We start from the raw sequence: 26,682 nt of genomic DNA, 5'->3' as shown, positions 1-26,682 counted from the left end.
GACCTTGGCCACAGTGGTTTCCCCTGAAGGGATCCCTATAGCTCTACTGGGAACCCTGGGTATTGGCTGCCTGTGGGTCTTCTCTGTTAGTCCTCAGGGGGGCCATGTGGGGTCACATCTGATAGGACATAGAACTGGAAAGTTCATAATTCCCTCTGGGCTACAGGAGGTGGTGCACAGACCAGGAATTTCTCCATTTCCCCTCAGCATGAGGCTTGAATGTATGGTGATTCTGGTTAAATGGGAGCTGAACTTGAGTGACATCTGGTTTGGGTTTCAGCCAGCTGTCTTCTCAGGAACACTCCCAGTAATTACTCATAAATGAAAAATGTCCTGATTGTGTCCACAAGACCTGGGCCTCCCAGCAGTTGCCTCTGGGCAGGAAGTCAAGGAGAAGTTGTCAGGAAGGGGCTACTAGGGGGCCTGACACAGAGTGAGATGGAAGAACAATGAACCCACAAGGCGCAAGGTGTAAAACAAGATGTGAAAGGCTCTGATAGGTATGTATGCACACATCTATGCATTTGAACAGGAGTGCACAAGTATGTGCACGCACATGTGCATGTTTATGTGTGTGCACGTGGATGCTTGAGGTGTGCAGAACACTACAAAAGGCTTCAAAGTATTGCTACCGATGGTATTTATAGTTCCAGAAAATGTATCCCAGTGGAAATGGGGAGAAGGGTAAAGATGCAAACACCAGGAGGGAAATAGGAGGCACAGAGACAAGGAGCAGGTCTTTTGTAAATGTCTCATGTGCCAAAGTAAACATAGCCTGCTTCACAAAGAGAGTGAGCAAGCCAGGCGGTGGGGAGTAGAGGAGGGAGGAAGAAAGGAAGAGATCCCCCATGTCCATCCACTGTTTAGAGCCACTAAGCAAATCAGGGTTAGGGTTAGGGTTAGGGTTAGGGTTAGGGTTAGGGTTAGGGTTAAATACTCAAGACGGGCAGAGCAGCCTGGGATAAGCTGCGGGGCAAATAGAATCAGAGCCAGAGAATCCTTACCAGGGACTAGGTGGCCTCTCTGCCACCTCTGCAGCAGGCCTCCAGCTCATTCTTCCATTCAGGGAGAGGGAAGCAGTCCCAGCAATATGCATCCTGGTTAGGCAGGGATGCTGGGACTCTTGGTGGCCAGCACAGGGCTGGCACTTTGGGGCACCTCCAGGAAGCCAGGTTGCTCAAGTGAGACTGTGAATGGGAGAGAGTTGGCAAATGAACGGGGAGGGAGACCCAGCAGAGACACACAGGGAGGAGCTGGGTGTGCTAGTCCCTCACAATATAATACCCCAGGGTCTAATCAATGCTATTGCTGATGAACACAGTGTAGAAACCAAGGCCTTTAGGGCTATCATGGTGCCCAACTCCAGGGGCTCCCTCCTCCATGCCTTTTTGTTCCATTCAAATTGCACCTATTGGGGTGCACACACATGCCCTGGCTCACTGCACTCTGAGGCAAGGCTAGGGATGTACTTTTTGCTAAGGCAGTTTTAACAACGTTTGCTCCTCCTTTGTGTTCTTACTTAACCCTCTTCACAGCTTCAACAGGGAGGCAGGGATATGGCTTCTCTCCTTTAGGATGAAGAAACTCAGGTTCTGGAGGTGTGGTCAAGGGTCAGGGTCAAGTGTCTGAATGGTCCCACATCAACTTGTGCCTTCAAATACAGCCCTCTGAACCGTATGTGTGCACTTGGAGACCAGTCCTTATACTCTTCTCCTTTCTTGGGATGGCAGCAAGCTAGAGTTTCATATTGTAGACTATGAACCACATGACCCTTCCAGGTCCCAGGCAGAAGACACACTGGGGTTTTCTGAAGAAGGGTACAAAGAAAGGGTGTCCATGGACTCTGCATAGCGCTGGGGGTCTCCTGGATCAGCAATAGATGGATGACAGAGATGTTAAGGAAGTGTGAAAGGCTTCCCTGAGTATCAAAGAGAAAGCTGGAGAAGCAAGGGACAGGGTAGAGGGCAGAGCCATGCATCTTATTCATTGCTGAGACACTCCTTGAGCAGGGACCAGAGAGCAGTCAGTTTCACACTCAGTGTGTGCACTTGGTAGGGGGCTGTGTCAGGCCCCACAACCTGTGCTTTGGCTTCTGCTCATTGTGTGGCTTCATTTTCATTATTGAGGGGCACAGCTTTGAGCATGTGAAGCCAGGTCTTGAGGTGAGTATCATGTGGGAGGTACAGGAAGCCAAGAGGAACCTGATCACCACATGCTCCCATGTCCCAAATGCCTGAAGAATCTCATGAGAGGATGGCTGGGAGTGGAAGGGATATTTCTGAGCTCTCTTATGCCATGAACACATCTTTATGCCTAGCATGCGTCATCAAAAAACAACTGTACAGCTCACAGCCAATCAGTCAGCTTCTGCTCACAGCCAATCAGCTTCTGCACATCTCACAGCCAATCATCAGCTTCTGCACATTTCACAGCCAATCAGTCAGCTTCTGCACATCTCACAGCCAATCAGTCAGCTTCTGCACATCTCACAGCCAATTAGCTTCTGCATACCCCACAGCCAATCAGCTTCTGTACACCTCACAGCCAATTAATTGGCTTCTGTATATCTCAGCCAATCAGCTTCTGAACAGCTCACAGCCGATCAGCTTAAGAGACCAAGGGGAAAAAAAAAAAAAAACCCTCCATTCCACGGAGCTGTTACAGTTCTGTACCTAACACATGGCTTCATGTTGCAGAGAAACATATTACTTGGGGACAGTGATAAAAGAACCAATTGAGAAACACTGTTGTGGTATAGTGTGAGTTACACAATCCTGGTAAACACATTGCCCAAGCATGTTGCTTCATGGAGGTAGCCACTCAAGGCCAATCTGCCATCCCTTCCTCCCAAAGAGACCCCGCTCTTCATAACAAGGACTCACTGGTAGTGAACTAAGCATTTTGGCCACCTGCCCATCCTCTCTGGCTGGTTTTCTTACCCTGCAATCCCCCAGAACTTTCTGTATTAGCTCACTTGAGCTACTTCTTAGCTTTTGTCTGAGCTTCAGGCCTGAATTCTTTGCCCTGGTCACACCCAACCTGTTCTAATTGTTTCTGCTGCCTCAGGTTTCTGCCTGCCAACTGGATGCCTCCTGTTCACAGCCTCCCAACCCAGCACTGGCTGGCTCTAGCTTCCAGTCTCTGCTCTTCCCTCTGTCTGTTAATCCTCCCTTTGTCCATCCAATTGTGATAGCTAGGTCTGGCCTTGCCTGGAGGCTCAGCCCTTGGAAATTTGTGTTCTCTTGTCCCCATCAAATGCCACCTGAGTGGCACTCTGCCCTTTCATAAGAACCCAAACAGGACAGAGTTCAATTCCTCCTTAGCAGTCAAGCATGTGTGTGTGTGCCTTTGTGTGCATGAACACACACACTTTGATATTTGGACAAGACACTTTTATATGTTTTATTTCCTCAGTAATGTTCCTGTTTTTCATATGTGGAACCAGAGGCTCAGGGTCAGGAGGTAGCAGTATGTGGCAAGCCCAGATCTAGCACCCATGCCCCAGCTTTAGATCGCAGGTCCTTTCCATTAGCCTACCATCACCTCTGTGGCTGCAGCAAGGTGAGCAGCTCTGGATATCCTGATTCAGAGCCTTGACAACCATCAACACTGACATGGGGAGCTGCCTCCATCCCAGTTATTTCTGTCAACCTCTGTCTCTCAGTCTCTCATGTGCACACACATCAACTGGGACCTTTTTAAACAGCAGATCCTAGCTCACCTGGTCAGGGGAGGCAGCAAAGGTTAGCATTTCTAACAAGCATCTCGGGGTGTGATGGTGCTGCTGCATGACTGGCCCTCTGCAGAGTCCACTCTCTGACAGAACTGAAGGCACAGGCAGAGGAGAGGACAGGAAAATGTACGTCAGCAGGCACACAGATGATGGGCGTGGCTCTTAGGAACCATAGGGAGGTAGGCAATACACAAGGCAGGGCAGGGGGAGGTAAAGGTTTGCAGGGTCAGTTGGCTGGAAAGCCTTTTCCTACCCTGACACTGAGGTCCTGGGTAGAACATGGAGCTGTTTCTCAAGGCGGGGCGTGGGGGGAGACTCTCTTGAGTATTGCCCATTCTAAGTCAGAAAAGCCAGTCCATAGCTGAGACTCAGCTACACTTAAAACCCAGCAACACAAGCCCTGGCAAACTTGTTTGGGACATAGCGGGTAAAACTAGACATAGCTTAGGTTGTGGTGGAAACAGAGCCCAGAAAAGGCTTAGGGATTTAACCTTCCTCCAAAATATTTAATTTTATAAGCCAAGTCACAGGAAAGGAATCGCGGTCTTCCAACTGTACTTTAAAATCTGTTGAGCTGTAGGTGGAATCTTATTTTGGCTTGGCCAGGATAGGATTATAGGGGATAGAGACAGAGCCTGCAAGTCAAGCAGGGACAGGTGTGGAGAGGGTGCCAACTCAGGATGAGTCTCAGAGGCCTGCTCCAGGGCCCCTTTGCTGTGGTGTCTGGATTTTCTGCTCTCTGGAGCAAACAGGATAGGAAGATCATTAGCATGCAAGGCTGGTGAAGATATAAGAACTCATAGCTTTCTCATTTCATAATTAACCAGGTTCAGCTCAGAACATGTTCTAGAGGCAGACATGGGTAGAACCCAAGTCCAGCCCACAATCCAGGACAACAAATGCTCAGTGCAAGTGGGTCTGCTTAACTCCACAGTGGAAACCCTCTCCTCCCCTCCCTGGAGGAAGAGCGAGAGCATGATCAGGGCCAGCAGGAGTCTCCTGGGCAGAGCTTTCTGGAACCTTAGAGAAGGGTGAAAGCAGGAGAGAGAATTAGAGCTGGCGCCTAAAGGCTAGACTGGGCCAAGAGGAAGGGGTAAGGCTGAGGAGGTCACCTATGCATCAGAAAGCTCAAGGCAGGCTGTGTGCCTGTCACAGCTCAGTGAGGCTGGGGCACAAAGCCACTTTCACCTGCAACTGGACACAGAAGTTTTCGAGATCTCTCTGGGTCTAAACCTTATTCAGAAGCTGTCAGGACTTATCAAAAGATTTAGAACAAGACAATTACACGGAGCTAGAAAGTCATAGATTGTTCTTTATCACCTGAAATGAAGCCAAGTTCATGACCCCCTGTGTCTCACCACCCCTACTATCAGGAAGCTGTGGGAACTGCCTAGGACAAGCCAGCACCCTCAGTGCTCAGTGATTCCTGCTCTCAAGCAGAAAGAGACCTACCTCAGGGTAGCAGGGAGACAATGCTCACGGGAAGCCTGTGGAAAATGATATCTTACTCCGAGTTAAAGAAACTAGTGATTAACCCAGTGTTTAGACCCCGTTCCAAAAACCACCAAGGCAAAGAAATGCAGCTTACACAAGAACATTGTTTGTAAGAAGAGACATTGTCATGTTGTTGTTCAACTCCTTGGGTACTTTCTCTAGCTCCTTCATTGGGGACCCTGTGCTCCATCTAATGGATGACTGTGAGCATCCATTTCTCAGAGCTCCCTGGGACTAAACCACCAATCAAAGAAAACACATGGAGAGACTCATGGATCTAGCTGCATATGTAGCAGAGAATGGCCTAGTTGGGCATCAGTGGGAGGAGAGGCTCTTGGTCCTGTGAAGGTTCCATATATAGGGAAATGCCTGGGCCAGGAAATGGGAGTAGATGGGTTGGGGAGCAGGGGTAGGGGGGAGAGGATAAGGGATTTTTGGAGGGGAGACTAGGAAAGGGGATAACATTTGAAATGTAAATAAAGAAAATATCTAATAAAAAAGGAAATGAAAAAAAAAAGAATAAGAAAAAAAGTTAAATTCCCTTTAGGTTATATAACCTTTTCCAGCAAGTGATTTTTCTCACTGAGATTCATGTTCCTTATCTGTTAATGGCAGTGACATGTCTCTGTAGTTTTTCGTGAGTTTTAAAAATACAACATAAAATTAAATAAAATTTCCTTTATAATGCCTTTTTAAAAAAGAAGAAGAGACGTTGTCTGTGCCACTTAAGGTCCTTAGAAAGGGCTGGGAGGGAGAGAGGCATGGAGGAAGAGAAAGGAGAGGAATAGAAAGACAGATGCAGAGGAGAAACAGGGTGCGGTAGTGGATTACAGTGTGTACCTCAAACCAGATTTCCAAGTCCTAAATCTGACTATGCTTGTGACCTTATGCAGAAAAGAGGTCCTTGCAAGCATAGCCACTGTAAGGATCTCAAGATGGACCCCTCTTTGGGTTGGCCCACTTCCAAAGTCTGATATTCTATCAGAAAAAGGAGAGGGAGATTTTCCCACATAGACAAGGGGCTGAGGGGTATCTGAACATTGACAGAGACTACATCCAGGCTATCACAAGCCAATGATAGTCCGAAGCCACACCAGATGCTGGTACGGTCTCTCCTATAGGCTGAGAAGGAGTGCGGCCTTACAGATTCCCAACCTCTGGACTCCAGAGCTGTGAGATAAAAATACTTGCTGTTTAAAGCCACCAAGTTTGAGACAATGTGCCGTGGCAACTACAAGGCACTAACCCATTAGGAGGTCCCTGCATGACTGAATGGAGGGCCATGGTATCACAGTGCCACTTTTTAGTTGCTTCTTATGTGATTCACGAGAAGCCTGAGACTCCTAGGAAATGCAGGGTGCTCACAAATACTAGAAGAGCCATTCACAGCAGCTGGAAACTAAGGGAGTAATTTGAGATTCAAGGTTCAGCTGGCACTGGCAGCCCAGAGCCAGGCTCCCCCGCAGGCTGCCCTTGGCCACAGCAAAGTGGAAGCAGGGTCTGCTGCAAAGAGGTTCAGATGCGTAGCTCCCCATCCTATCAGGAGGGAGGGATCTATTGTTGCCTCAGTAAAAGCCTTGGAATCTTAGGTGCCCTATGTTCAACTCTGAGGAGTTGTAGACATGATTTATTTTTAAACTCCTTGAAGGGGCCCTGCTTTAAGAGGCCCTGGCCCTCACGTGCCTCCTATACCCATCTCCTATTCTTCTCAACACCCCCTCCTGCCCAGTACATTCTAAGTATTAAAGTTGTTTTTTTTTTTCCCACAAAAATCAGTGGTCTTGGGTGGGAACATTCAGTCTCCATGAAGTTCATGTCCACAAATTGCTAACCACTGCAAAGCACTTTGGCAATTTTTATATCTTCCCAAAAGAAAGAACAAAGCCTTCCCAGTCAAGCAGAGCTGAGTCCACAACACTCAGCACTAGCAGGGGTAGAAGACACTCGGGGAATTGGAAGCCAAGAGGGGCTGGGCGTGTTCTCCAACTTGATCCCCTAGAATAGCTTCTGGGATGGTTCATTTATAGGGAAAACCACACATATACATACACACACACACACACAACATGTATACACATACATACACACACAGAGACAGACAGAGACACATATGGACACACAGAGATAGAGAAAAAGACACAAACACAAACACACAGACACACACAGAATGACAGAGACACACACACAGAGACACACAGAGATAGAGAAAAAGACAGACACACAAACATGCAGACCTACACAGAGACAGCAACAAACACACAGAGAGACATGCACAGACACAAACACACACAGAGAAAGACAGAGACAAACATACACAGACACATTCACAAACACAGAGACAGACACACATACATGTACACACAGATAGATACATATATACACACCCCAACAGCCTAGATAGCAAGTTACCCTCAAGCCATGGAAATGAGGGGTAAGCACACACAGGTACAGACAGTGCCTGGCTCCACAGAGGGAGGCAGTAGTGGCCAGAACCCACGCCATGATAGCCCGGATGCTGCTTAGGCCCTACCATACTGTGACCCTGTGCACCTAGAACAGCCATTTGCAGGGGCAGAGAGGGCAGGAAGAAGCCCAGAATGTGTGTGTGTGTGTGTGTGTGTGTGTGTGTGTGTGTGTGTGTATCTATCTGTGTCAAAGAAAACATCTCTGCTGACAGGCTCACTGGGGTGGTGGAAATGATTGTTGATAGACCCAGAGCTCTGCTGCCCATGACCACAGATAATTGGGCCCTGCCTCCAGCACTAGTCAACAGGCTTAGTGCTGAATACATTCCTATTCAGGTTCCAACCTGAGAGAAATGTCAGAGAGGAATTAGGAGGTGCTTAACACAAAGCCTGGGATGAAGATGCTGGCTGCTCTCCAGCAGCCTCGGCTTGTGATTCAACAGCCAAACCAAGCTCTGCTGCTGTGCTCATTGGGCCAGGAAGGGGGGGAGGGTCAGGAAAACCTGGATCTGGCGTGCGAGCATGCGAGTCCAAGCCCAGCTCACAGTCTGGGGTTTGCAAAGGCATCTGCCTCCCTGAGTAAGAAGTTAGGCTGTGCCAAACAGGCAGTTTCTTCTCCTCCAGAAACAGTGTGTGCAAAACCCACTCACTCCCCAAAACCCCGGGCATGGGCGCCTTTGCTTTTATTTCCCAAGCTCCCCAAGTCAGGGTTTTCCTCCAGTCCTCCATTTCTGAAGAAAATGTTCCAGGCCAGACCCACTGCCAACTGAATCAGACTGAAGACCAGCACTCAGCACACTGCCGGAGCTGTGTGCCTGCCATGTTTTCCTCCAGTCCTCCATTTCTGAAGAAAGTGTTCCGGGTCCGTCCCACTGCCAACTGAATCAAGCCGAGGAGCAGCGCTCAGCACACTGTCGGAGCTGTGCGCCCGCTGACTTCTGTAGGCAAGAACCTTCTCTTTGTCAAGAGTTCTAACATCCTGCCTTCAGTATTCTCTCTTGACACACTTTCTCCCACCCCACCATCTGCCATGGGTTTATCCCAAGCCTGCATGGGTTTATCTCTTCCTGTTGATGGTGAGGAGAACCCAGTGGAAAGCTTCATTTCACCCATGTGGTCCCAGAGGGCCCCTGGAGTTAGAGTGCAATACGACACACCACCAACAGGAGGCGCCAGGTGTGGCTGCAGCGTGCAGGATTTTACACACGGGATAACACAAACATGCGATGTGACCTCTTTTAAAAATCTGTACTCGGCGGACCAGACGTTATCTCCCTATACGGTTTAAGCATTTGCAAGGAAGTATGTTGGAAATGCAGCAGCACACAGGAGCTGTCTGCAAATGGATCCCTAAGGAATAAGGCACAGTCCTCAGCATGCTGCCTGAAGCAAAGGGGCTTTTTAAAAATTAAACCTGTCAATGGAAAATATGCTGGCTCTCATTACTAAGCACGGCCCAGGATCAGTAAAAGCCTGAGAAGCCAGTGGTTTAGGAGCTCTTGGGCTGCTATAATATTGCCATGTGTCACGGGAATTGGAGAGGACACAGCCAACTTACCCAACCCCCTGGGAATATAATTTCTCCATCCATGCTGACCCACTTGATATACGGGGAAGAAAGCTAGCCCTGAAGGATGCCCTACCTTGAAAGCCTGAGCAGTCCCAATGGGATCTTCAGGCAACTTCTCCTTGGGCAAAAGCAGAAAGAGAAAGATCTAGAAATGCATTTGGGATTAGGGGAGGGAGATGTGAAGCTGGCCAGAGGTTTCCCTCTGCAGACTCTCTTGAGTTCTTATTGCTCGGCAAATCGATTCTTATTATTCTTAATTCAGCACGCCCAGACAAATGCATGCTCATTAGCCACTGCTACTGAACCTGCCACCCAGCAATGAGGTAGCCGTCAGCAGTACCCAGAGGGGTCCAGGTGGGTAAACTGATGTCTCTTACCAGTACCCACCTAAAGTTTTCCCCATTGCTCCCAGGGCTCATGGTTACTAAACCCTCCTTGTTTAAAAGCCCCTTCCCAGTCCTGGCTGGGCTCTAGGTCTCTGCTTGAGTCTCCAGGATCCAGCCAAGCAGTGAATTTCCACTAAAGCTGGCATCTAACTGTAAGCTGCCACTCCTCTGGCTTCTCATGATGGCCAGAAGCAAATTATATCCCTGATTGTTCCTGCCACAGAAGGTTTCTGTCACCTCTGGATCAGTGGAGTTGAGCCACAAGAAAGAGAATGTGACCAGGATCACTCAGTCTCACTGTGCTCCACTGCTCAGTGATGTGAACTCAGCATGACCCACAGGCCCCATCCCTGAGCAGACTGTCCAGTGCCAGCAACCATCAGGCGAGCCCTAGTATGTCTACACTATGCCCAGATGCACTGAGGTGGTGTCCAGGGACCTGATGCTTGCACAGAGCCTCTCAGAGGAGATAGCAGGCTTGGATGCCGCAGCCTCCTCACAGCACTGAAGGCCTACAGGTCACATCTGTGTCTCCAGATCAGAGACCTGTGGTCACCACTCTGAAGAGCCCAATCTTGATCATTGCCAGATCAGTTCAGATTGGAACTCCAATTATCTTCTCAGTGCACGAGTCTCTGAGTTTATTTAACCCATGGGAGCCTCTGAATCTTTAGCACCTTAGTGAGATTATAACCAATGCAAATACTTTAGTACACACTTGGCAGAAAGGCAATTATTATTTGTTGCTGGCTGAGGTCCTAGCTACCTAGGGCCTCTAAAGCAGTGAAGAGTCGAGGAATATTATTGGATATACAAGCCAAGCTCCAGAGGGAGAAAGCAGGAAGGTCTCTCTGCAGATGCCATCTTGCAGACAAGGCTTTAAATACTCTCAGGAACAGGAGGGAGGCATGGCATCGATCAGTTTATTTCCTTATAGGTGCTTTGATTGTTCCCTGGGTTCTTAATGCTCTAAGTCGGATGGGCACGGCAGACAAGTAGGTCAAGTAGACAAGGCCTGGCCCCCATGAGACATCTAGACGGCAAGGGAGACACTCAGTAAGTAGTTAATTAGAAGTATAATGAGAGCTATGCAGAGGTGAGTGGTGCTCACTGGATTAAAACACAGCAGGCTTTCCCTAGACTGAGATTAAAGAGAAGCCATGGAGCGAGGGTCCTCTGAGGGATGGGAAGCTTCACTCTAGAGGTCTAAGCAAAGACTATGGCTGTCATGGGACACCAGTAAAAAGAAAACCAGTGCCAACAAAGTTTATAGCAAGCTATGTGACACAGTGACCAAGCTATGATGTGTACAGATGCCCATGAGAATGGGCCCATGACACCTGAGGCAGGTGATCAAAGTCTCCTTGGAAGGGACGAGCTGGCATTGACTCTATTCATCTGATCTCTTCAAAGGCAGATGCTATTACGGAAGTCACAGGGCAGCCTGGGTTCATTCCGCGTCTTGACTCTCCACTTCTTAGGAGATCCTTGAATAAAATCTTCTAAGATAGCTGGGAAATATAGAGGATATGCTCAAAATCATAGAGAAGAATGGAAGAGTGGAGGAGCACTTACATAGAAACAGGGAGCACTACCACACCGGAGATTTGTCAGAAACACAGAGCAGTGCCTGGCTCACAGAGAAAGTGACTCTCTAGCAAGGCTTTGAGGCTGGTTGGGAACATCTTCAGCCTCCTGAAGTTAATGCCTGTGGTCTAGCCAAGGACTGAAAGCTCTATGGAGCACTGGCTGCCTACTCCTCAGAAATGAAAGAGCTCAAGGGCATATAGCAGGAGGAAGTGGACTGAGTATGGAAGGAGTTCCCAAGGACTCTGTGTGTGTGTGTGTATGTATGTTTGTGTGTGTGTGTGTGTGTGTGTGTGTGTGTGCAGCAGGAGAGGGGGATGTTTCCAACCTGGAACATCTTTCAGCTTCTTGATGCTTTGTAGGGAAGAGTCACCTCTGAGGGCAGCCACCATCAATCTCTGCAGTGCTTCTGTGTTAATGAATGCGCATTGCCCACTTGGTTACTAAGTTCCTGACCTGGGAGTCATTAGCACACTCAAGAAAACATGATTAAGACTAGCTGCTTCCCACAGAGTATGTGGGCCTTGGGCTCCTCTGTCCCAGGTCAGTCTGTGGTCAACACAACATGTCACATCATGTCAGGTAAACTGACTGGAGTTAAGCTCCAATGGCCATAGCCCTTGATACCCCTCCCCATATAGTCTGGGTTGGGAGAAATTCGACCCATGATGCAGTTGGCAGCAGCATCCTTCCAGGAACCTCTCAGAAGGTGCTAGTTGTGGGTCCCAAGATCTAGCTTTAGGATGATCTAACCAAGAGACTCCTGGGTATTAGAATTCAGTTCTCTTTCCCTTATTCCATTTGCACTTTAGCAGCTGACAGGACACTCGAATTCCTAAACAGCAATGCACTTGGCTAGGCAATACATCCTAGACTGGCTCTTTATCTTCATCAGTGGCTATGGTACAAGTAGCACACATGTTGATAGCTTGATCTCAAAGTGCCCTGTACCTACCACGTGTGAGGAAATGTACTCAGCTCTCTGTCATCCTATCCAATAGTACCATTTGGGGGCGGCAGTATGAACCCACAGACCAGAAAGAGTCAATCTTGTTCAATGCTCACCAGTCCCTACCCACGGCTAGCAAGTGGCAGAGCTTAGCCATGAGGTAACATTTCCCAGATTCATATTCATCCCAGAACTTCTGTTTTCCCAGAAGCAGAAGATCTAGCCTGGCTGTGAGCTGACATTGGCATAATGAAGAGTGACCCCTTAGGCTTCCCAGGGACCATTGTGGATTCTACGTTTGCTGGGTTCCTGGCAAGAGCAGGACCCAGGAAAGACTGCACAGGTCCTCATCAGTCCCTCTTGCTCCTGCTGAGGGGAAAGGAGGCTGATTTTGATTTATATTTTGCTGTCTCAAAAAGATTACAACAGTGTCGATCCCATCCTCGGCACCCTCTACCACCTCTGATTCCAGCACCATGATTTCATTATCCCTCTGGCTTGACAGTCTAATAGATGATTTTAATTTTACAGAAGCCTTCACTATGGTGGGATGACAAGGAAAGTATTGGCTAGGCAGAGATCATTTAAAAACGTAGGCTAGGACACACACCAGTGTTCAGCGGGAAAATGTGTGCTATTGCTAAGCACCTGGCTTTATAGTCTTACTTCTTAGCTTACCAGCGTTCCACAAGAACAAGAAGTACAGAAAGGGCTTCTCAATACCACCTACGAGTAGAGCTCTCTACAGACCTCTGAGGTTCCGAGTTCTGCAGAGGAAAATGTCTTTTGGTTAAAGTGGGCTAGAAGTGTATGCATGGAATTCAAGACAGTTCACCATGGCAACCTCTGCTTTAGAAAGCCGTGGTGATGGGTATCAGCTCCCTCCCAAACACACCAGGTTGAGCCTTAATTACGATTTTTAAAAAGTTCCTCCTGGAATAAATTATCATAAGCAAACACTGCAGAAAAAAATACTCACACACACAATAATATTGGCTTTGAAAAGAAAGCCCTACACTTGGAGGATGAAAAGCGCCCATCCAATTACCTGTGTGCCAATTATCCTTGGCACTGGCTGCTGGTAATTACCTAATTGCTTGTATGCTGGCATCCTTGAGTTGTGGTACATTTGATCTGCTGTCTTAATGATCAATCCCTGAGCACCAAGGGGTGACACCTCTTCCCCATCCACGGGGATATGGAGCCCACACAAGTCATTAACCAAAGAAGCAGACCTGCTCCTAACACAAGGGAACCAAGAGTGACTTCAACTCTTCAAGCCTGGAAGTGGAGACAGGGGTGAGACCAAAGGAGATTAATGTGCACAGGGTGCTGCCTGCAGGGCCAGGTTACAGTTATCTTATTGGGTTTTGAGATATGGTCTCACTAAATCGCCCAGGATTGCTTCAAATTGAGTCTATAGCCCAGTTTGCCCTTGAATTTGCATTCTTCATGCCTCTACCAAGTGCTGGAATTTGAGGCATGTGACCCCCATGCCCAGCTTTGCTATGCCATGTTATACTTTAATATGCACAATACTGACAATAACACTAATGAGAGATCCTGTGCTATCTCCTTTTTGTTATTGTTGGGTTGTTTGAGATAAAGTCTTAGACTATAGCCTAAGCTGGTCTGGGACTTGACATGTACCCCAGGCTAGACTTGAACTAGCAGCAATCCTCCTGCCTCACCCCCCTTTCCAAGTGCTAGAATTACAGATGTGAGCCACTATTCCAAAAATATTAGCTTCTTTTTACAAATTAAGAAGCACAGGCTTAGTCAACATCCAGTCAGCAGCAACCCTGAATTCACTTGGGACCTTAGCCCCAAAGCAGTGACTTTCTAGTAATGGGTCAGGTCCCCAGTATACTGGCTAAATAGTGATCTTCTTGTGCATTCCTTGTGCCTCACCACTAGTCTGGGGTCTGACAGGTTCCCCTGCTTCTGAGTTCACTGGTGGGAGCAAAGGTCACCAACGATGCTAAGAAGACAGCCAGCCTATCCCCTAAGTCAATAAACCTGAAGAAAGCCAAAGGATGTCACAGCGTTAAAGGCTGAGTACCACTACCCAGGGCAGGATAGCCATGGGTACTACACCATTAGCCACAGGTGCACAGACAGGTTCAGAGTCTGTCAGTGTCTGGGTAACCTTGGAAAGGGGTTTCTCTTCCACACAGCCTCTGGGTTTACTCCCTTGAGAAGACAAAATGGCTAGGTAACACTATCATGGACTCCGAGGACTTCAGAGCTGGTATAAATCATCCCCGAGCCAATGCTGCTGCTGCTCTCGTCCTCCTGGAGTTGGCAAGATATTACTCTCAGCAGCATGACAACTCTGCCTGCAGAAGGCGCCTCAGGGCCTGCAGAAAGATGCTTGTAGAGCCAGCACCCTAGCCAGGCTCTGGGCTGATGGTTCCACTCTTTCCCTGTCATGACATTGCATAGGCTGCTCTGCTCAGAAAAAAACAGGTATGCTAGATTCTCTTCACTCTCTGGTGATGAACCTGTGTTCTCAACATGACTCTACTGCTGTGTTGAGCTCTGCAGAGCAGGAACTCTGAGCAGAGGCAGAAGGCCCCTCTGTGAAAAGGCACATGATGATGATGGGTAGAATGTTACACAGAAGGAAACAGTAAAAATCAACTTAATCTTAAGTGTCCTGTGTCCTAGGCTATCGCTTAATCTTCTCCATCTTCAAGATGAAGAGTCCTTCTTCCTCATCCAGAATTAGAGAATTAAGAAGCAGAGGCAGGATACAAATCAGTCTCATTTGTCTCAAAACTCACAAGCAAGAAAAATGTAAGGTCAATGCTGATGGTCTCCGGTCTGGCTCTACACTGACCTTACATGACTTTGGAGGACAGCATTACCTGACAAGAACCTTCCTGGCCCAGATGCTAAAGTAGCTCTGAAGGCAGCAGAATTCAGCTGAGCTCAGGGGTAGAAAGGTAAGGTTTAGAATATGGAGGCCATGGGAAGCCAGGAGGCTTCAGGAATGTTCTGGTATGGGAGTCATTTGGGCTCTGATTCTTTCATTTCCAACCAGCTCTGTGGCATTTCTGTGGCACATCCTATCTGTGGCATGCAGATGGTGAGAACAAGGAAGAGAGATAGGCTGGATACTGAGGCGCATTCTGACTCAGAGTTTTTGCTGTGCACTGGAAGAGGGCTATGAGATGAGACAAGTCCCCAGACGGATACTGATGGCACAGTGTCCTCAGGACTCTTAGCAAATAATTCACTTGATTTTTGCCAAGCTGGAAACAGCCACAAGAATAACTTCACTTTGTCAGAAAAAAATGTAGCTAGGAGAATAATTCATGCATGTAATGTTCTCATCGTTGGTGCCCTGTGCAACCATGAATTAATTCACAGAAGGACACAATGGGAGACGACAATGGGTGCCCCAAAATGACAAGTCTCCTTTTCCAAGAAAAGAATGGCTCTTTACATAAAGGCTGTCACTAAAATTACTTTGGCTTCTATACCAGACTTAGAGGCACTTGGGATGGGACGAAAGTTCTGAGGTCAATCAGCTTGACTCTTCATCAGATGATTGAATTCCTCCCATGATGTTCTGGAGTCGAAAATTACAGGACCCTAAACACCCTCAGGTCCACAGGCAAGCTCTACCTTCTCTTCTCTGGAGATCTGACACTTGAAAGGATGGTCTGAGACTGTCCACAACTTTGGTTCTTGCTCTTTTCTAGAGCTGTCAATCACTCGATCTGCATAAAACCAGCCTGACCACTGAGACATCGTTGCTTTTTGTTATTTTTTTTTTCAGACAGATTTACTTGAGCCACAATTATTCCAAAATGATTACTTCTCCAAATAACTCAAACTGCATATTTTTCAACCCATATCACCAGCAACTCCGAGAGTCGATTATAATCAACTGGCTTTCATGGATAGAAGGAATAAACCAAAAAATAGGTTTTTGGAGAATCCACTCAGCTTAAAGTATCTTCATAAAGCATCCATGCTCCCAGCCAGCAGACAAGTAAGGAACACTTCTCCAGCCATCCCCAGCCCACAGGGGCAGGCCTGAAATCAAAGAGCTGGAGAACTGCTTTCTCTACCACACTGTATTGCATGATGGGGAAACAGAGACACGGAGGTCCACCTCTTTCCCCTCATCACTGAATGGTGCATGAGTTGCAGGCATTCTATCTGGTTATACACTGATGACATGGGATGCTATGGTGCTCCCAGGTCTCTGAGCAGGATGCTCAGGGCAATGCACTGGAGGGACTAGAGTAAGAAAAGACCTACCGTGCAGAGCCAAAGGCTGGCCTTAACAAAAAAACTTGCTCAAGGGACTCAAGTGCCAAGCTCAGGTTTCTTCCTCTGGACACTTTCAAAAGCTCTCCTAGTGGACTATCTGCCCCTCCCCTTACTCCAGCATCTCCTCTACACTTGACTCATTCCCTGGACATGGCTTCTCTGCCTCCCTCCTTAGCTGCCCCCTCCTACATCTTGTTACACTTTGGGGGAGTCATGATCACTGTAGTAGCTGCAGGAACTGTCATTAGCCTGCCCATACAGCACTTCTTTTAGGTGCTGTCCCCTGAAGGGAGAGAGTCTTTGGTTTTCTTTATCTAGTCTAGTTCATCTGACACCAGGAGAGACCTAATGAGGCAATGAATCATTCACAGTCTGCATGGCTAGCAGGAGTTTGTCACACATGAGCAGTAAGGTTTTCAGCACAAACCACACGTGAGCTAGAGCGGGGACCAGGACTGTGAAAGGCAGGTTAGTGGCACAGGTATGAGGTCACTACAGGGAAACTGTTATGAAGTCCTTCCAAGTGCACCCTCTAGGTCTGGAGTGGCCATGCTAGTGTTTAACCAACAATGATAGATGACATAGAAGAAAGCCAGTCATGAGGGCAGGTATGGACCTTGAGAGACTGAGAGAGGGGGATGAAAGTTTGAGGGCTGCATGGTGAGATCTTGACTTAAAACAAACCAAAACAAAATCATGAGAAACTAAAGACTTCACAGAGACTATGGAGAGAGATGGAAAAACTCATACAACCAGGTATGAAAGAAACAGCTTTGGAGAACACATTTTCTTTTCTTATTTCTCAAGTAACTGGCTGGCTACAAAACAACCTCCTGACAACCAAACCCCACAGCTTTCTTTGCTGAACTCAAACTTTCATACTTTCCTGTCTTTTTCATATAAATTTTTAACTAGCCACCACATAGTAGCTTTAGGCCACTGTACAGATCCCTGGCCCTGGGAGTGCAGTGGACATTGATCAGGTGGTTCTATGTAGCCATTCTATATGCCCCCATTTTATCCATCTTTCCAAAATGCTAAAAGGCCCAAGTGGTGTTAGGAACTACAACCCACAGACGGACACAACAAAATCCTCTCTGCACTAAGTCTGATCCACCTCCTAGACCAACAGACTTGCTTTCCTCTCCACTGTACAACAAAGCTCTAACAAAGCAAGTAATTGGCACAGGGCTGCCACGGGGGTGTTCTTCTCCACTTAAATAAAAAGTTAGCACATATCTCCAGCCCCAGCAATTACCCAAAGTACACAGGAAAAAAAAAAAAAGCTTAGAAAGAATCAAAGCCACAAGCTCACCCTCTTCCTCAGGTTGTAGGTGAGAATCAGGTTCCGGGAGAAGGAGTGGGAGAAGGCTGTGTAGAATTCTAGCACTTTCTGAAGGGCGTCCCTCTTGATCACGTGCAGGTCACAGTAGGTCAAGGCCCGGACATTAGCACAGGACTGTGCAAGGGTAGCCTCCTTCCAGAAAACATCCCCAAACACGTCTCCTTTCCCTGAGGAAAGAGAGTTGTCATGAGCACCGTGACCATCGGGAGGGATCTGCACTCATTGCAGGTTGGGCTTTGGGAAAACAGAGTCATAATCTGATCTCTAATAACATGCAACTCAAGCACCTTCAAGATAACACAAATGCCTGCTAATGCCACCCTGCTGCAAGGCTGGTGCTGAGCCCCTAGAAAGCCATCCCCTATCCTTATCAGTCTGTCCACACCTCATTTCCCCCATTGACTCCTCATACCTGTGACTACCGTGTGTCTTGCTGTGTGTCTTGGCACACAAGAGCTGTATGCCCTAGTCCCCTCAGAGCACAATGTTGTGTAGCAATTTCCACACAACAATGTGAACTATTCCATCCTGAGAGGGAAGCTCCTTAAGACTTGGGAAGTCTTAAAATAACTCACAAGGCTCAGAGACTCCCAGAAGCTTACCAGATTCACAAGGCCCCTCCCTTTTCAGATTATAGAAGCAGTAAAGACTGCCAAAAGGAGGGGGCTCTCTAGCTAGTAAGCTTAACGGTCAAGCAGAGACCTCAGGGTTGCCACGTTCGTGAGTTGTCACCCATGTTGGGGTGGGCTTTGATAGCATATCTGCCTCTGAGCTATAGATGTTTCTGTAACTACTCTTAATTTATACTTCCATAATACCTGCAACAAATTCATTCAGCAAGTTGGGATCTGAAGGTATTACTTTGGTCTTTCTTTAGTTCTTTCTCTGAAATAGGGAGACATTTACTCATGTCTCCCTAGAAACTGTCACACAACAGAACTACATAGTAGGAGCTTGGTTGGTACTGGCAGGCAAAGAGGAAGTGGGGGCTGAAGTGAACCATAGGTCTGAACCTATCTGTCTAAGAGGTGAATAGATATTCTCCACACATGAGGTGTGTGTTTGTGTGTAGATATCTCAGGAACCGAACAATAGGGAAGCTGCATCTCGCTGAGACTATCTACCTAGAAGCAGGCAACTGTGGGGTTCAACACCTCCCATATTTGTCCCAGCCCTAAGGGTTAATTTGTGTCATGTGTTCTTCTACCCCACACCTCCTGAGATGTATTCTTTAATCTTGCTAAATGCCCACCTAGTTTGTGCAGTATAGGCCCTGTGAAATTGCATCTCCAGCATCTTCTGTCTCTGGAATCCTATTAGTACATTCAGTGAATCAATACAAGATTGTAAAATAAATGCTTATATCGCAAACCTGTATGTTGAAATTCAAAGCCCCAGTATAACAGCATTGGAGGGAGCCTTTGGCTTATGACTGACGGAGATAGTTTATGACTTTGTCTCATGTCTGATCCCATGGCACCTTTATAAGAGGGACCCAGAGAGCTCTCCTGTGCTATTTCTTCCATTTGCACATACAATAAGAAGCAGGCAGTCTGCATCTGAAGATACAGATCCTCATTATAACTTGACCATGCTGGACCTCTGATCCTCCAAAACTGTATGAAAATTCTACTGCTTATATGGCAACCCTGCTGTAGCATTCTGTCATTGGCAGCACTGAATAAGACATGTAGTAACCTTCATCATTGTGTGCTTACCCATCTCCTCCTCTCAGAGACATTCTCAGAGATATTCTCTATGTATGAATGCTTTACCCCGTGTCTACTGCAAAACTGAATGTATTCCTGGCATGGTCTCTAGCTATGTGGTTTGATTGTTCACCTTGCTTATACATTTTCATGGCAGATTATGGATTCCCAGGGGGGCAGAGAAGAACCGCAGAGGAAGGAGAAAGCAAGAATGGTGTTGGTCAGGCTCCCCAGACCCAGGCACCCTTGGTGCTTAACCAGCACCTGTCTTCCTGTCAATAGCAAAAGAAGCGGTTAGAATCTGAGGCACACAGGCTTAGTGACTTCTTCTCCAGTACCAAGTGTCCATTGCAAGCATAAAAGATACTCTACGTTCTTCTCGAAGCATCTCCAAAATGTGAGTCAATACCTCTACCTCCTCCAAATCAGGCAAACTATGCACGGCTTGGGGACACTGCTTTGTGGTTCTTCTGTGTTTGTTGTTCTCATATGAAAGTGGCTTTAAAGATTTGGTGTGAATAGGATATTCATGGAGTAACTTCAAGGTAAACATGTAAGCTTAGACATTTTGTGTTATGTGTAAAAATAGATCTCTTGCCAAGTTCTAATTTTAATTGCCTGTGCTGGGTAGCTAAGGTACATATAGAGCCAATAGGTAGAGATTTTCCGTAGGATGCTTCCTGGTTGTCCTGGAAACAGGATTTCTCCATGATGCCCTACAGCACTGACCTCTAGGACCTCACATATATATTGAGCATCCTATAGCCTTCCCACGCTATCCACCATGACACATGTGCCCTCCATATTTATGTAATCTGGCTCTTCTAGAGAATGTGCCTCCTCTGAAGAAACATGCCAAACTGTTGATAAACCAATGTTACCCGTTCCTCCTGGTAGTACAGTTACATGTCATAACTCTCTTGAGTAGGTGAATAAAGGCTAGACTTTGTCATTTAATCAATACAGTCTGGTAGAAATGATATTCTGAGATTTTTTAAGGCAAGATCATGGGAAGCTGATGGCCTGGGTCTCTTGGAGTACCCATTCCTGGAAGTTTCCATCTTGAAGTCTGATCAGCATGAGGGAGAGCCTGATACACAAGGAGTACTCTGGTCTCCAGTGCAGCTCTCATCTGACAGTCAGGCACACCCACCAGCTATGCCAATAAACCTCTGGCTGGTTCAGCCCAGTCAAATCTTTGGGTGAGTGCAGACTTAGAAACCACATGAATACAATCATCTGAGAAGCCTGCTATGAAACAAGAATGAGCATCTCATTTAAGGAGCTGTTCTCCAGCAGCAGACACTTGGACACACGGTTCATGGAGCTCTGAGTCGAGAAATGGCCTCATGGGTGAACTTACTGTTTCAATAGAACATCACCCACCACCTAGGCTCTTGCTGGCACCCTTGTGTTTCTGAAATATCAGGAGAGGGTGAGGACCTTCTCTAATGGGCAGAATTTCCCATCAGGGAAAATATCTCTAACAGGTTGGCTTTCCTGGCTACACATTTTGAGCACTGGTGAGGAAGGCAGCATTCCAAACTCCACAGTTTCTACTGGAGGAAACATGGTATAATTAAGCTGTAACTACTGAGTAGAAGCTGATTGGTAATTTTATCTGCTTCTTACCAAGATTATCTCATTTAAACAAGACTCAATATAGAAACATTATGCCTCCTTAATGAAATTTTCTAATTACAGAAGAACCCTTAAAGTGAAATAATAGCTCCTTGCATGCATTTAATGAATGAATCTGACTGTACAGATCTCATTTACGAGCCCTCTCAAGAGGCGCATCTACCTACCGCACAGATCATAGGACACCCATGCAGGGATTGAACACACATGAATCAATGCATGGAGACAGCAGCACCTCACACTGGGAAGTTTTCCATAGAGCTGGGAGACTTGGTGATGTCATAACACGGATTAGCTCTCCAGGCCAAGTTCAACAGTGTCTAATCCTACTTCCCGTGAAGGCAGCCACTTTGGTGCAGATGAGCTGAGGGTTAATCATGTGATACATAGGACTCATTGAATCCCAAGCAAACCCAAACTCCTCTAGCAAATGGGAACTGTTTCAAAAACACATGTTAACTCATGAAAGCCTGCAGGAGCAAAGCAGGGCTCTGACAGGCTTCATTGGTATGACACACATGGCTGGGACAACACGCTCTGTGGGCAGGTATCTCCCTGAGGCACCTGCTTCAGGGAAGGCACAGCTTCCCAGCCTGAAGGTGAAAGACCCAGCCATGTGAGCCAGCCCCCCTTGATGACAGTGACCAGCTTCCCTGCCCACTCTGAATATGGCCAGAGAGTAGGACCACCTAGAACCTACGATGTGCACCAGTACCTACTATGTGCTTCCTCCCAGAGGCCAAGGCCCAGCCTGCCGACTCTGGAACACTTGTGAGTTCCTCTACAAGTCCTTAGGGCTGCAACCCCAAGCCTGCCTGAGGTTGTGGGTGGGTGTAAGGAAGCTAAATGTTGACATCTTGTAATATACAGGAAAGCTGCAAATCTCTTGTCACCTTCATTGCATAAATAAATGTTGCTGCAGAGGTCACAACCTTTGTTCTATGTGCCACAGCTTATAGAATGAGAACATACATCAGAGACAGACAGACAGACAGACAGATAGACACCCTGCAAATCTCACCAGTTGCTTCCTCTCAATGGTGAGAAATGACACTCCCGGGAACAAAGCCTGGGGCTCTACTTCACTGGCTGCTAAAGTGTTGAATGCTGACTGGACTTCTGACCCAGCAAAAAGAAATGGCTGGGACTAGACATGCTCAGGTGACCCTGGTTCCAGGAACAGATCTGAGTCTCCCCCATTTCACAGAATGCATCTGTCTCTAGACATTTGCTGTGATTATAACTTCTGTAGGAGAGCTGCATCATGTTCAGACCCCTGCTCTCTTTCCAGTCAGTACGAAAGAGCCATGGGGATGATGATCTTTACCTACCTCTAGTTAGAGATGGACACTAACACAAGTAAGGTCACAGCCAGGCCTCTCCAAGTGCCTCTGCTACCCCCAGAGAGCTTTTAGCTTGACTTCCCACAGCTTGGTCCACCTCTTGCCATCTCTGCACACGGTTCAACCCAGACCAAAGACTTGAACTTATCTTTTGTGGGTCAGAGATCCCTTTTGGCATCTTATGGGGCTGGATGGAATGGTGGAGATCATTTCTAGGGTCATTTCTTGAGCCACAGAGTTTATAATGAAAGAAGAGGAAACTCATGCATGCCTGTCATGATGAATAGCACAATAGCACAACACAAGCAATGCCAAGATTGGGGTGGGGAGTGGGCGGGACTAAGGAGAGCTCACGGAGAAGATAATTGAGCTGCCTACACAGAAGTTAGACAGGCATGAAGGGTTCGGTGGCTCTGGCAAACTGCACAGGTGGAGACAAAGACAGGTTCTGAGGCTGCCCCTCAAATTGCACAGGTGGAAACAAAGACGGGTTCTGAGGCTGCCCCTCACCCACTAAGATTCTTGGTTGTTTAGTTGACCTTTGCTCACTGTTAGGCAGCAGTTCCAATAGTCTGTCCTGCTTAGACCATTCCCTTCCATGAAACAAAGAGTTCTTGCCACCCTGAGGTGACGCAGGCACCTATTACAGTGGTGCAGGGAGGTTGGTCAGCACCATGATCCATCTAATTCTAGGGCTCAACATTGAGACTCTCCATGTTCATAAACAAAGCGCATCCCCACGATAGCAGTTGTACCTGGAAAGACGGTGATTGGACTTAGTAGTGGTTAGTACTGATAGCTTGGTGGGATCAAGACTCACTAAGGAGGTGGATCTCTGTGAGAAGCTTCCAGATTAGGTTAACTAACATAGAAAGACCTACCCTAACCATGGGGTGAAGGCCCACACTGAAAAGAAAGAACAGAAAGCCAGTTGAGAATTTCTCACCCTCTGCTTCCTGGCTATGGATGTAATGGGACCGGATACTCAAGGTCCTGCCGTCGTGACCTCCCTGGCACCATGACCTTCCTGTCTCCTCCAAAACTGTGAGCCCCAGTAAGTCCTTCCTTAACCTTATGTTGCTTTTGTTAGGCGCTTTCATGATAAGGAGACAAGCAGCTAATCTGTTGTTGGCCTGCCCTGCTGTGTTGTCCTTTCTTGGCTACCCCTCTGCATACCCGCTGTATTGTGCACTCTTGGTTACACTTATGCACAGACCCATATAGTTTCTTAGGCCCTGGAACCCAACCACCTGAAACCTCCCCACCCTTCTTTCAAGTTTCTCCCTCTTGTAGGTCTCCCACCCATCTCATTTCTGTCAATCATTACCTCTCTACTAATCAATCTAGACAATACTCACTAATCCTCAACATGTTATGACATGTTGTTTCTAATGCACTCATGTGTGCCTTAATTTTTGTTTTTGTTTTATTTACTTTTTCTGAGACAGGGTCTCCCTATGTAATGCTGGCTGGCCTAGAACTGGCTATGTAGACTAGGCTGTCCTCAAGCACACAGAGAACATGCCTCTGCCTCCTGAGTGCTGAGATTAAAGGTGTATGCCACTATGCCCAGCTCTGGAGTTTTAAAAAAGTGTGTGTGTGTGTGTGTGTGTGTGTGTGTGTATGTATTCATGTTGGTACACAACATATATGTGGCAGCTGGGTCATAAAATATTGATGATCTTACAAACTGTGACATCTCTGTCCAGTGAAACATATTCTATGGCATTTGCAAGAACTTGGTACCTGTCCTTACCCCTGGCTTCTGTAACAGTTCAGTGTCTTGACCACTCTCCTTGTTGTAGTAGCCCCCCACCCCCACCCCCAGTCTCCTGAACACACTTCCTAGGTACAGGTGCTCCTAGGGACCTGCTCTGAACCCCTGATTCTCTCCTTAGTCTCCTACCCCTGCTGGAGTGGGGAGTTTCTGGGTTTGTGCCCTCCATGCTCTCATGCATCTGGGCTGCAGTGATGCACGGTTTGTAACCCTGAGTCAAATCTCCAGAATCCTCCTGCGGACACTCAGTTAGCTCAGACCCATACATCTGAGGGAGGAAAAAGTCTCCTCCATGATAAGCCCATGATCCTCCTGGATTGCTCACCCTAATAAAGTCCCCTCCTTATTTCACAAACAGTGAAGGACCATCTTCTACTCACTTCATCTACCAAGTATCTCTTGGCTCTATTTTCTCTCACTTAAACTGCTATAAGATCAGGTCAGGCTACTCTTGCGTATTGGCGTACTCCTTGTTGGTCCCCTCTGACCTTGGCTCTCTAATTCACTTTCCAAACAGCTGCCTGGATGACTTTCCTAAGCACAAGTGAACTTCTGTCCCTGTTCTGTTTAAAGTCACCCCTGGCTCCCCTATTACTAATCCATTCATGTTCATCTTAATAGGGCAAGAGGCCCCAGAACTCTGTAGTCTGAACTGCTCTTCATTGCTAGATGTGGCTTCTAAGCTCTGCCAATATTGACCATGAGGATGCTGTGCCTGCTTTCCCTCTCACTCTCTTGTCTCCTAGCTCAGTCCCAGACACGACTGAACCTGGTGGCACTCAGCTCTGATGCAGCCTTTGTCAGGAAGCCTTCCTTTACTCTGTGGCTCGGCTGGCTTGGATGCCTGCTGTGTGAATTCTGACAGCATCTTCTTCTCAGCACTGTTGCCACTCTCATCCCTGCCTGGTAAGTGTATAATGACCTGTCTTCCAGATGAGTGTCTCAGCTCCCTGAGAGACCAGCCTTTTTGTTCACGTTATGTCTCTGGCCCCTAATGCCACACCCGGCAAGCTTATAAAATGAGCTAACCATTGCAAAGGTAGGTGAGAGGCACAGCTTGGGATGGGGACGAGTGTGGACAAAGGCCTGGGATGTCCTGGGCTGGGAGATTTGGGGGAGATGACTGGACACCGGAATCTACACGTCAGCAGCTGCCTTGTCAGGCTGACTTGCTGACCTGCCCACAAATGTTCCCTTAGCTCAGTGTGATTCAGCTTTCTGCTAAGCTGAAAGTTTACAGGCAAATTTACAACCATGAAATAAAATGATGTGCACATTAGAAATTGCCCTGTGAGTGGGAGCAGGGAGCAGAGATGAGGGGTGTGAACAAGAGATTTCTCTAAGATGGAAACTCTGTCTGTCTTAGAAGCCTTCTAGAACTTTCCCCCCAATATGTGTCCCTAGCCTTCCTCAAGCAGTGACACTGAGTGTGAAGAAGGCTGGCATCCCTCACTAAATGGGCCTCACATACAAAAGGGTTCAGTTAAAGCAGAGTCTTAAAACCATCATGATGACTCCCTATCTGTCAGATAAAATTCCATTGGCCAAGTACCTCTCTTCCACAAGCAAGTGGACCCCAGAGTTCCACCAAAAGCTGGTGGAAGTTACCAAGATCCCTACAGATGAGACCATAAACCTTGTTTGATTTTTTTTCCCCATCTGGTTATCTGTAAAAGAATAGAAGTACATGGTAGAAAATTATTCAAACTGATTTGAAAACTGAAAATGACAGATGCCACCCAGGATGCTTTTGTTAAGATCTTGGTTTGTCTTCCATCCTGCTTCTGTGCACATATACACTTTTAGCTCAGCCTACCACACATGCAGTCCTGTATTATACTTTCCTTACTTAAAACACTTGAAACATTTTACATGACACTAGAGTGCCTCTATATCTCCTACTTCCCCTAACTGACATTAACTTCTGGCACCCAAGTCCTTTATCTGGACAACGCAGTTACAGGGACTCCATTTAGAAAGATCACTTATAGTAGATCTAACTTCCCATGTCTTTGGGGGAATGAAAACTAATTTTAAAAACTGCTTAAACAGGAGGAGAAATTAGAAAATATCACCCACTGTCTATCTTCACCCTCTCTCGATCACACGATGTGGACACTACCGAATAGAAATGTTTTGTGCTTTGGAGTTCTGGGTGATTGGCATTACGGCTCCTCACCAGGAGTGTAGATTTAATGCAACTGCTCGGGTTGATGGAGCAGCTAGGTGAATTCTGATGCCTGGTGAGAGTGTGGAGAGCCTCGAGCACAACTCCTGACACGTGCTAAGTACAGGCAACACACTCACCCCATGGTCCACCTGCTCCCTGTGCAGGGGTGCCCACAGAGAGGGAAGAGCAGGAGTACTGGAGCCTGCTCCCTGTGCAGGGGTGCCCA

General features: G+C 47.2%; 1 protein-coding gene across 4 annotated transcripts in view; it reads right to left on the bottom strand.

Moving 5' to 3' along the window:
- Positions 1-26,682, bottom strand: part of Kcnh1 (potassium voltage-gated channel subfamily H member 1) — a 308,441-nt gene that overhangs the window by 49,854 nt on the left and 231,905 nt on the right. For all 4 annotated transcript variants that reach the window (XR_003837613.1, XM_021160418.1, XM_021160427.1 and 1 more), the window contains exon 10: positions 17,787-17,983. Coding sequence is in view for 3 of the 4 variants with exons in the window: in XM_021160418.1 (XP_021016077.1) it covers positions 17,787-17,983 (197 nt within the window). In the remaining variant the exon portion in view is untranslated. The remainder of the gene's footprint in view (positions 1-17,786; positions 17,984-26,682) is intronic.

Source organism: Mus caroli, chromosome 1, assembly GCF_900094665.2.
Source record: "Mus caroli chromosome 1, CAROLI_EIJ_v1.1, whole genome shotgun sequence".
Lineage (NCBI taxonomy): Eukaryota > Metazoa > Chordata > Mammalia > Rodentia > Muridae > Mus > Mus caroli.
This window is presented reverse-complemented; position numbering and strand designations above follow the sequence as displayed.